The sequence below is a fragment of the Schistosoma haematobium genome, chromosome 2, assembly GCF_000699445.3.
Source record: "Schistosoma haematobium chromosome 2, whole genome shotgun sequence".
NCBI classification, from domain to species: Eukaryota; Metazoa; Platyhelminthes; class Trematoda; order Strigeidida; family Schistosomatidae; genus Schistosoma; species Schistosoma haematobium.
This window is the reverse complement of record NC_067197.1, coordinates 42,530,112-42,542,477: the sequence shown is the minus strand read 5'-3', so window position 1 is coordinate 42,542,477 and position 12,366 is coordinate 42,530,112. Positions and strand designations below refer to the sequence as shown.

The 12,366-nt window shown below is 38.1% G+C and overlaps 1 protein-coding gene across 2 annotated transcripts in view; it reads right to left on the bottom strand.

Moving 5' to 3' along the window:
- Nucleotides 1-8,596, bottom strand: part of MS3_00007007 (uncharacterized protein) — a 28,680-nt gene extending 20,084 nt beyond the window's left edge. Inside the window, exons 1-6 of one of the 2 annotated variants that reach the window (XM_035729702.2) lie at nucleotides 8,542-8,596; nucleotides 6,119-6,353; nucleotides 5,877-6,078; nucleotides 4,309-4,532; nucleotides 916-1,139; nucleotides 4-193 (exon numbers count right to left, since the gene is read on the bottom strand). In XM_035729702.2, coding sequence (XP_035586208.2) covers nucleotides 4-193; nucleotides 916-1,139; nucleotides 4,309-4,532; nucleotides 5,877-6,078; nucleotides 6,119-6,295 — 1,017 coding nt within the window. In that variant the 5' untranslated portion in view covers nucleotides 6,296-6,353; nucleotides 8,542-8,596. Of the gene's footprint in view, nucleotides 1-3; nucleotides 194-915; nucleotides 3,477-4,308; nucleotides 4,533-5,876; nucleotides 6,079-6,118; nucleotides 6,354-8,541 lie in introns of those variants that run through there. The other variant, XM_051215262.1, reaches the window with a different exon arrangement.
- Nucleotides 8,597-12,366: the final 3,770 nt, after the last annotated feature.

Here is a 12,366-nt window from a genome sequence, read left to right as displayed (position 1 = left end):
CACCTGTTTCTCTGACAATATTGATAAAAGTAGTACAGTTTTGTTCAATGCTTCATATCCTTTAAATTCATCCCATTGAACACCATTTTGAAGATTTATTGAATGTAATTCGACAAGATGTTGTAAAGTATATTTGAACTTTGTCAATTCGGAGACATGAAAATCAAGTAAAAACCCTGCATCTCTATCTGAACTGGAATTAAAATAGAGACAGGAGAGTAGCATGTCATTGAGGGGAATAAAAGCATATATTAATGAGACAATAGTATCATTTCGTATGTAACTTTCAGCAAGCGCATGATTTCTACATCAAATCAGAGATGTAGCTTAGTCGTTTAAACAGTCTACCTTGTTATAAGCAAGAAATCATCTCTACTCGCCAAAGTTTAAGCAGATATGTATGTGCTGCTCATAAACATCCGAGTTGCCGTTAGTTTCCATATATTGCATTACAAGAGCTACATTTTCCCTAAAATGCCACAAATGAGATCGACAGTCAAAGACTATAAACCGCGTCTTTTTGTTTCTAAGTTAAAATGTTACACTTAATGGCATCTAGACCCCTATTATGTATAATGAAGACATGGTAACCACAATAATCTGATGATTTACATTTGTATTCTCAGTCTATAACTAACTGGAATGGCAAAAGACGATTTTCTGAGAACTGAATTAGTATGTCGAAACCACGGAAATGTAACCAATAAATCAAAACTAAGATAAACTAACTCTTTCTGTTATTCCAATACAAAATATAACACTCTTTCTTTGATTACAATCAGGAGGCCAATAAATAAGAAACTGATGAGATAGATTAACATACACTTATTAAGTATTCACTGAAACTATCAGTATGTGAAGGTTGAATTTGGGAAATACAACAGAAATATAATGATAAGTAAAACAAAGCCTTACTTTAATCCAACACCATCGGATTCATATATATTTATTAAAGCATTTATTCCGGTTAAATAAAGGTTTTCAGAATATTGCATTGAATTATAGATCATATGCACAATATCTAAATAACTGACAACTGATGAATGACAGTTATTTGTCACAAAATTAGACATCCATATTGCAGAAGTATGAATAGCTAGTGAACAAATTTCCTCCTGATTTACGTCGGTAATAAATTGCTGAAACCATGACAAGATTAGAAAAAGTCAGTTAATATACAACATGATTCAAGTTATGGACCGATAAATCTGATCTAGTAAATCAGCAAATAATAACAAACCTCTTCTGATTATTGATAATCTCCGAGAAAATAAGTCGTAATTTAGTAGTCCGGTTTCTGATCGGTGTTTATAGTCACGAATCCAATGTGAGTCTTTATGAGGACATCAAAAGCTTATGATATCTCAGTACGACTAGACGTAAAATGACATTCCTTATCAGTTGCAAGGTATGACAGAAGGCAAAATAATTTGGCAAAAGAACCACATAATACAAAGCAATACCCAAGGCTTGAAGCATACTTCTTTTTAGTGATGACTAGTGATACTTCCTGGATAGTCCAGTCAAAGTGTAGTAAGCTATGAACTTGTAATCCAGTAGTTAAAAGTCGAGCAACTCAATTACTTAGTCAACATATTAACCGACAGTAATAATTCGGCACTAGAAATACTAACACAATCATCTTGATCTGTGATTCCATACTATTTTGTTTTAAAAGCTGTGAAACACTTATTGTGTGAAAGATATTGCTAGAACCCACATTTCAGAACCGAATTCATGCAATATAACCTGCACCAACAAGATAGAAACCACACAAGGTCACATGATATTAGTAAATCCTAACATCAGGACAAAATGTGTACCTTCACATAGGATATTTCGAGATTATCAAGAAACAAAAAAGTCTGCCCAGAACCTTTCTAGAGTTACTGCCGGTCCCAAGCCCGGGTAAAGAAGGATTGGGCATGGGGTCAGCAACCCCATCCCGTAGGAAAAAACTTTGCTAAAAACGCTATCCAAAAAATCGTTTAAACCCTTCAGACTCTGTCCTGGGAGTCGAAGGATCTTCATTCAGAAGAATTAGGAGGCCTCATGATAAAAACCGAGATTCTTTGGAAGTCATAAGTTCGATACCCTATCACGCAACCACAGTAATAGTTAATATCGGTATACGGAATGTCCGGACAATGTGGGAGACCTGGAGGAATAATCAAATAGCTATCGATATGAGGAGATACAACTTGGCGGTTCGCAGAATAAGTGAAACCCATTGGACCCAAGTTGGACAGAAAAGGTTATATTCGGGAGAGGTGCTATTGTACTCTGATCACGAAGAAAATGCTCCACACACTGACGGGGTTGTTCTGACGCTGTCCAAAGAAGCACGTAAAGCACTTATAGGATGGGAATCTCACGGATCCAGAATCGTCAAAGCATCCTTCAAAACAAAGGAGGAAATCACGAGGAATTTTATCCAGTGTTATGCACGCAACAATGATAACAATGACGACGATAAAGATCTGTCTATGAGAGGTTGCAATCAATCATAGCGATGTCTTCAGGAAAAAAGCTGACCATCCTGATAGGAGAACTGAACGCCACAGTTGAAATGGACAATACTGGACGTGAAGATATCACGGGACGACATGGATTGACTGAGAAATGAACGAGAATGATGAGAGATTTGCAAACAAATGTGCATTCAAAAAAAGTTAGAGGTGGCATAATATTCCACCACAAACGCATATACAAAGCTAAATGGGTCTCACCGGATCACACTGCAGAGAATCAGATCGATCATATTTGCATCATAAAAAAATTCACAAGGCCAATGGAAGACATGAGAACCAGGAGAAGAGCTGGCATAGCTTCAGACCGCCAACTGGTGGTTGCCAAGATGAAACTGAAGCTAAAGAAAGAGCATTACAAAGGTTTAATAGTCTTCTTTCGAGCTGCCGACAAACTCAATGAATTCAAGTTAGCTCTCAACAACAGGTTCCAAGCCTTACAAGATCCATCCAAATAAAAGGAATATTGGTACAAGAGAGCGCCAATATATATGCACCACACAAAAGGAAACTAACATGGAGAACAAGTGGAAAGTGATCAAAGAAGCAATAACTTCAAGATATAGTAAATCAGAGCACCCAATCAAGAACAAAGAAGGCAAACCAACCACTGAGGTTCAAGAGCAGCAGTAACGTACACATGGAAAGAAACAAGGTCCTCAAACACAATCCAGAGAACACTAACTCAGTCACACTTGATGGAGCAACTATGGAAGAGATGGAAACTTTCATGTACCTGGGTATCATCATCGATGAGAAAGGAGGATCGGATGCAGACGTAAAGGCGAGGGTTAGCAAAGCAAGAGATGCATTACTACAATTGAAGAACATATGGAACTCAAAACAACTGTCAACCAATATCAAAGTGAGAATCTTCAACACGAATGTCAAGACAGTTCTACTGTACGAAGCTAAAACTTGGAGAACTACTACAACCATTATCGGAAGTGTACAAGTATTTATAGACAATTGTCTATGTTAGAAACTCAATGTCCGTTGACCTGATACGATCAGCAACAGCCTACTGTAAAAGAGAGAACAAACCAACTTCCAGCTGAAGAGAAAATTAGGAAAAGACGTTGGAAGTGGATAGGACATATATTGAGAAAATCATCAAACCGCATCACGAGGTAGGTGATAACTTGGAATCCTGAAGGAAAACGGAAAAGAGGGAGATCAAATGACACATTGAGCCGGGAATTGGAAGCAGATGTGAGAAGGATGAATGGCCACTGGAAAGGATTACTTAGGACAGATTCCAGATCGGCACCTACGCTCCATGAGGGATAACAGGCGTAGGTAAGGAGGCAAAATAATATCTCTCTTTCCCTTAACTCACTGGCTTAACTTAGAAATTATGAAATAATTTACGTATTAAAAAGAAACTCGAAACCTCGCAGCACTGGGTAAATGTTTATTTTTAGTTTATGATTACTCAAAACTATCACAAACATCTCGACGTAAAAAAATAGTGTACTATGCAACCACTTGAGCAAAACCTCTCGATTGTAATAAAATAAATGAAGTTGAGTATAGCTTTCATCACCGATCAAGACCAACTACAAACTTTCTTTACAGCACTACCTGTTCGCCGCCGAACCAAAAAACCCCAGATGTACTAGTTAAGTGAAGATCACTGGTAGCAATCTAATGACTGGATGGTTTTGCTTGCTGAACAGTAAACAAGCAGATGAAAGTGGTGCACTACTCACTTACTGACCTTCCAATCGTTAGAAAAAATACCTTTAAAAAATAATTTAATGACTCAAGATTTTCATACCTTGAGAATATTTCTGACTAAAATTTCATCGGAAAGAATACTTTCTTTGATAATACATTTAACACTATGAGTTAGCTGGGCTGTTGTAAATTCCTCACTAATTAATGATAGAAGATGTAATATGTTTCCTTTGATTTGTTTCGAAAATGTAGAATTAGTCAAACAGTGTTGTATTTCTTCATCTGAGATTGACAGGTTAGAAGTACTGGCATAAAGAGAGTCAGCTAAATTAATTTGGAAAATGGAAAAGCACTAACTATGACGTGCTTAACAATCAGAAAAGACAACAATGTATGGGAGTAGAATATACGAAACGTGACTATCAGTGGGATCCAGAACGCGCGTTTCATCCTATTTAAGAAGCAGCGACCAGATATACCTGTATCCTCGAGCGAAAGGTGCTAGGTTCGAACCCCAGAGTGAACACTAACTTGCGAATGGAGGTACACTTGACTGATGAGACGCGAACAGGACGAAACGCCCATCCTAGATTACACTGCTAGCCATATTCCGTCTATTGTATGTAAATTTATGCTATAACGTCTATGTTGAGGCAATCCTCACAGGATGCCAAGCAAAATTCAGTCGAAAAATAACGAGATAACCTGAACGATTACAAATTAATTTATACGAGTATTCGTCCTCATCTTGAGGTGATATGCTTTTGTATGGCTATGCGTATATATTCACTGACAGGGATGTCCTGGCAAGTCCTACTCCACCTTTTCGTCGGAGTTGTTTACGAAGATCATAGGACAGAAGGCGAATATTCGACACAACCCGGGTTGGTAGGTACGGAGGATCCACCTAGAGTTGGGTAACCATGGTTCTAAAGTAATGATGCACATGGACTCTATGGTCCTGAGGGAACAAATAAAGTATGAACCTATTCTTGTTTATTGGCTGCCATGAGAGCGCATCTCCCAACGTTTCTCCATTACATCAAAGGATCGGAGAGTGGATCGCTAGGAAAACCACCTTCTTCGGTCTGGATACCCAGGCAGTATGCCAGCGCACACATAAATCCAATTTTTTAGTGACACATATTTTGTTGGCTTTTTGTAACAGTGTTTACGTTCTTAAATAAATAAAATAATTAAACAAACAAGACATTCTTTTTAATTGAATATCCTGGCAAAAGTGAATAGCTTTTTTTCATCTATAAAATAGTATACTTGAAGATTATGTGGGACGGGAGGCTTTAAAAAACTGTTTTTATGAAAATCGAACCACCAATGTTGTCCCCAGTAATGGCACCGAGTATGATTCTTAATTACATATTTTCAGGTTGAAATCAGTCTTAATTTCTTAATAAATATAATCAGAACTATTTGGACTAATCTTGATCCTAGGCAGTACTAACCACTAAACAGAGGACTTATTAAATTACCTTTCATGATGAGACTGCTACGTGTACAATGGAAAGGATCCCGTTATCTTTACCCCAAATAGGCGAGTTTTCCCATGAGAAGCGCAAACTTAACTGAAGCAAACACAACCACATATAATCAAGTGGAATTTAAATGATCGTCAAAAACCACATGGATATTCGAAATAAAAACAATTACCGTGTATTAATACTTCTGTAACCCATCTTAATGGATGTGACCAAAGTTTTGGGGTCTTAAAGTACAAGCACACCAAAGACTCATACAACTTCGTAACTGCTGGATTTGGTATATGACTTGTAGAATGACAGTTCAGCTCAAAAATTTTCTGCATCAAACACTTTCGCAGATCACCCAAGTTTTCTTCTAAGTAATCATTGTTCTAAAGAAGGATAACATGTAAGAAACTACGTGAAATATACCCCAGAGTTAATCCAATTTCTGACAGAAATGGCACCATACAACTGCTCATTTTTGGAATTTTTACAATCAATCAGTGCAAAACGATAATTTAGTGATCCAGAGCTTTCCGAGTTATCAGAAGAATGATCCAGAGTACTGAAGCAGTTATGATTAAGTTCAGGAAGAGTTAGTTCCATTTTGTGAAGAAATTTACATCGGAACTACTGGCAATAATTCTTCGGAGTATAATATAACCTAGACAAGGAATTTAAACTCATTTTAAAAAACATCACAATTACGAAAATTGGTGGGACTACTATAATTGATTTCTTTAAGACATCAGGTGGTAATAATAGATATCCAGTCAGTAACTGAAGGAGACAGTATTTCTGACTAAAACTGCAGTCTAAAAGTCGAAAAACAGAAAGGAACCGATACCGACTAGACCCCAACGAGCTCACTTAAGTTGCAGTAACGAGTTGTCGGTAGGCTTATGACTAGCCACGAGTTTTTTTAGTGAAAGGCGTGAGAATCTAGGACATAAAAAGTTAAGAAACGTGAACCAGAAACTCGCAGGTAACATTGAACTCATTTACATTCAATAGTGAAGGCGTTAGACAACAATTAACAATGTACAAGAACTAGAACGAGGAAATTGCTATCAACCTTGATAACACGCCATCGCTTAGTAAGTAATCATGCAATGTTATTCTTCACTCTTTGAACTGATGCTAGCATCTATTTTTCTGCCCTGATCAGATTAAATGTGTGGAAATTAGATATTCTGTCCAATATACATACAGCGTCTTCGGTAGATTGGCCTACTAAGCACGAACTTACCATACACACGGCTTTACAGTTTTTAGGGATTTATACACTGGGGGCATCAAATAGTGCGTACCTGAAATAACTCCAAGTAAATCAAGAAAACCCACTACTATTAAGAAAGAATGTTTGTACTGTTCTTCGTAAAAGAATATGAGAGAAATTTAGATTAATGCTGTACTGACGAAACTAAATCTCAATATCGAAGAGCAAGGAACCTTTAAGTCCTGACTCTACACAAGTCCAGAAGGGGATATGAAACAAAGTCTGCTTCGGATGCTAGAGAATCTTCAAAATGTCTGGTTTCATAATTAAATCGGAGGATAAATAGGGGTTGCGTTACCCTATTATTGCATAAGGATAGTTTTACAGATTATTTATGCTTCAAAAAAACTTAACAGGAGGAACAAGGAAGAACCTGATGTACGCAAGTGTATATTCAAGAGCCTGTGTAGCCAGATAGTATTTTTCCACACTAACTCTAAACCTTAAAGTTTTTAATCTTGTAGACGAAAGGGTGATAAAGCATGATTGCATTATAGCTGATATCAGTTGGTGACGAAAACCCCATAAGGTTACAACCATGGCTCATAGTAATAGCCCACCTAACAATATGTAAACTTGATCTTTCTCATTCACATTAATGGATAATGTTACAGGTGGGACTATGATTTATGGAGGACTTTTGAGCGATGCTAAAGTAACCCTGAGAATATCCTACTTGATATATATTAGTATGAGGAACTGAGATTAAGATTTAAGGTTGGGAGTTACTGTTAGGAATTGGATTTATGGTTTTCCATCACGAACTGACATCATTTATCAGCCCAAAATGCTGTTTAGCCATAAGGATAAATGAGTTTTGCGACGAAATCAAAGACGTGTGAGAGATTATAATTTATGAACGAACCATTCATACCTAAGATAATCTTGAATCTTGGTGCGAAATTTATTCACTCATTTGTTTAAATATCATTCTGGTATCATAGCTGATATCACTTCATGATGAAAATATTAGATCTAATTCCTCACACTAATCTATAACCCTCATTAGCAAGTAGGTGGGCACTCCATGGTTATCTTAGTGTTGCTCAAAGGTCGTCCATAAATTGTAGTCTCACTACCAACCTATAGGTTGGTTATAACCATAATTGGGTATCTGATATGTCCCCATTTCTAACCGTCTAGAACAGAAGACTTGCGAAGAAATAGCAAAACAAAACTTAAAAGCCTAGAGCCAACTGGATGTTGTATGACTACTTGATGAAAGCATATCATACTGATGGGCTTGAGTTAGACAATCAGAATTACGATGACAGCTTGATTACTTAAGGCAAATTTGCCTTGTTGCTAGTGTTTAACACTAGCAACTATCGTTGATGACGAAAACTCCATGGGTCGACTATCCGAACTCACAACACTAACCTAACTCCTACCTCACAAGACGTTTTTTCTTTTACTCCTAAGAATAATTCGAAATGTGGGGGTTGATTTTATATAGCTGGAGTTAAACTTGAAGTAAATCCCTGAAGAGATACAAAAAGACTTTTAGCTCGATAAAAATCCATCTACCATAAACACGTGCTGGCCAACAATCTTAAAATTGAAAATTGCTCACACAAGGGCCACAGTTCACACCAATAACGGTGAAGGTCACTCAAGGCCGCCCGCTGTTCCGTTCCAATGATCACCCCTATCACACTCAAATACGGCACTATAGTCCAAATTGTTCAAATGGTTCTGAACACAATAAAAGAACTTTTCGCTTAATGTGCTTCTATATCTAGTAGCAGCGGATCATTGACGCCTCCAGGTAAGAACCTAGGTATATTAACGATAAAATAGAGGAAAGAAAAAAGTTGGTAAATCATAGTAAAATTTCGTATATAATTATGAAGAATACGTCAAGTTCTCTCTTGAAGGATTCCTGAAAAGTCGCTTGGACCACCTCATACAGCAGCGAATTCCAACATTTGACTACTCTTAAGCCGTATTAGGTGTGTCTATAGTCTGTTCTGTTGTATTGTTTCCACTTTCTGGATGTTAATTCTAAGATTTGCGTTGGGACTAAGCTTAAGTAGGTGTTTAAGGGGATGTAAGGAATTGTTAAGGATGCCGTAAGTTATTAGGTCACCTCCCAGACGCCTCTACTCTAATAGGTAAATGTTCAGTGATTGAAGGCGCTCTTCATAAGACTTGAATTTGAGTCATAGAACTGATTTCATCGCTGGATGCGGTCCAGAGTGTCCTCATCCTTTTAGAGTGAGGGAGGATGTACTATGTTTCCGCACTCGAAATGAGGACGAATAAAACTGCTGAAGATTATGTGGAAAGTTCTTACGTCGAACTGGCCGAAAATGCGCCTCAGTGTTATCAGTACAAGGTTTTCTCGGAAGACGTTTATGTCGCAGGCAGCTTAAGACTTCAAATCGTAAGGCACCAATACCCCTGGATCTTTTTCAACTTGGGATATCTCTTGAAGGGAATTACGTAAGTTGTATCGTAGTCTGAAAAATGTCTCAGACGGATTATTTGACACTTTGAAGTGTTAACGGTAAGTCTGTTGTCATCTGATCAATATTTGGCACATTTCTTTGCCATCAGTTAATCTATGAGGAGCTGTTTTTGTTCTTCTAAGCATCAAAAGAATAGTAGTTTGAAATTGTGGTGGAGGATCTTTGTAATACAGTGAGTTGTGACCTTAAGACCACGAGCTACTGCCACATGGTCACAGCGAAGGAGTTCAGAACCATACGGGCTTTAAGCAGGATATTAACCAAGTTAGATACCAAAATGTCCACCACAGTATACAGAACAATGATGAGATAAAAACTTAAAAACTGCGTTCAGTATGCAAGTCCCTATCTATAGGTGACTCGGATATCTTGGAAAATATACAGAGGGGAGCTATTTGTGCATTTCCAGAACTCTGTGGTCTATCTTGCACAGAGCTGTTTGAGAAGCTAGAACTCTACTCTGTCCTACCGCAGATTTACAGCTGATCTGATTTGATGTGTGAAACACTAGTAAAAGATTTTGGATCTGATATATACATTTTTCCCTTCTACCAGATCAGAGTAACTGGGAGGAAATAGCAGACGAACTCATAAGTCGAGAGCGAGCAAAATACATGTGGCATACAGGTTTCTATGCCGAGTCATCAATTCTTAGAACCTATTATTTGAAGTAGTATGGTCCACACTCATTCAGAAGACTAGACACACAGAAGCTAACGAGAAAACGACCGACACTGGCCACAAGTCTCTTATCCCCAATACACGAATCCGACTACAAATCAGGATACTCTATCTGTTCGTATATATCATAAAGATAGATGCTATTTCCAGGAACTTTCAAAGGGATGAAAACAGAATACTGTGTCTCTAATCTTCAACCGAGGGGATAGGAAAGACCCACCTTGATACAGACCAGTCACGTCACTCCCAATTATATCGAAAGTAATGGAGGAATAAGTCGCTTGCTAAGCGAGAGAATAGCACGAGGCACGAAAAATGCATTGAAGAAACCTGGAGATCCACTTGAGCATTTAAATGACTTTACAACTATGGAGGAACGGTAAGTAGGCAGTGCATCAAAACCTGTCCTGTCTAATTGTCATATTATGAGCATTCAGCCCAATGAGACCCAGGTAACTGTGACACTCCGTCCCCATTTGTTGCCTCAAAGCGCAGTCTAAAACTGACGAGCTTTGATTTTTGTATGCAACAATGATTTCTGCACTCATCATAAGTTCTAAATACAACTCGTTTGGCCATCCTCACAGAGCTCTCTCTCACTTAAAGATGTGATTAGTAGAGTACCAATTAGACGGTTTTAGGCATTCCTAGTAAGGAAATCGAATTCAACAACCTTTAATAAACACATAACCACACAAAACTTAGACACTATCTCAAACTTAATAAAAAATGTAGTCGAAAGCCACTTTCTGAATTATCCGGAGACAATTTCATAATTGTTCCTGAGACTTTAGAACATACTCATGTTTCACCTCAAAATACAGTGTTATTAAGAATCTCCTCTTCAAAAAAAGATATAAATCTATTCTGCCAAGTGCAGAGGTGAACAACTAAGTGGGTGATTGGGCTAAGAAGTACATTTCACGAAGACAGACTCCGACATTCATCATTCTTAACGCCGAGCTGTATGGAAATAAGAGGTGATCTAATAATGGCATACAATATACTAAGTACACCGATTCACTAAAATACGAACATCCTGCAGAAGAATCATCAGTACACTCTTCGAAGCAACCCTCGACAAAATTACACATCAAGGACCGAAAACCCAGGTATACCCTATTAATCTCAATAAGAGTTGTCATCAATCGTAGTATTTTCCTAACAAAAGTGACCGTCACCCCCTCTGGAAGTAGCTTCAAGAAGTGACTTGATAAACACTTAGTGTCGTCATCTCGTGCTTGAACTAGCTGTGCTTGATGCATATCTCGTAACCTACCTATTGTTGTCGTTACTACACTTCCTGTCTAGTTTACTGTCATCTCCATTTCCACTCTTCTTACGCTTGTCTATGATCCCACATAAATGGTTGTATAGTAAGTAATATGATCATCATATACGTATTCACTTGTTGGCGTAATTCCCCTTTTTCTGGATTTCACCAGGCGCTGCTGCGCACATACGTCCAAGAAACAACATATATTCGGGCTAGGTGCAAACCTACCAAGAAAACTTGATCATTTAAGGGGCATATGTGAGTTTAGGACATAAGCGACATGAGATGATTGGCTCACACTAGTTTTCCTTCCTGCCTTGTCTGTTCACACTCAGGCTTACTGTTTCTTGTTTCACTTACTAACTGGATACTGGTTACCCACGTAAAATTTAACTTACTATACTTGCCATTGTTTACAGTCGTCGATTGCTCTCGTTGTCTTATGTGTAATTAAGATGACATCTTCGACGATATTCAGAGTTCTTTACGGAACAGTTCGTCTGGTCTGTCGCTCATTATTATTAAATTTAAACACAAATATTGGTACAAAAGCCTGCCGAATACATACGCGCCACACGAGTCACTTGTATAACCTGTTGCTTCAGCAACGTCTATCAACTGTTCAGCCACTCTGGCAAGTGACTACTGACTCATCTAACTAGGCGACGGTCTGTAGAGGACCCTAAATATTGGGGCGCCTTAAGTCACCAGGCCTCAGCTGCTTAGCTCTGGCTTTCCTCAGAGACGATGCGGGACTTCTGGCCATTAAGCTGACTGGGCTATTTGGAAAAGTATGGTGAACAGAACTCCCTAACAATCTGGAGTAAAGTGGTCATCGTCCTCGTCCTTGGAAAAAACCTGTGTCATCCATCTAACAACTATAATAGAGTAAGTCTAATTTCGATTGCGTCCAAGCTGTTGGCTGACGTCATACTTCATATGTTGTGCGAAGCCCATAAAAGAATGATCA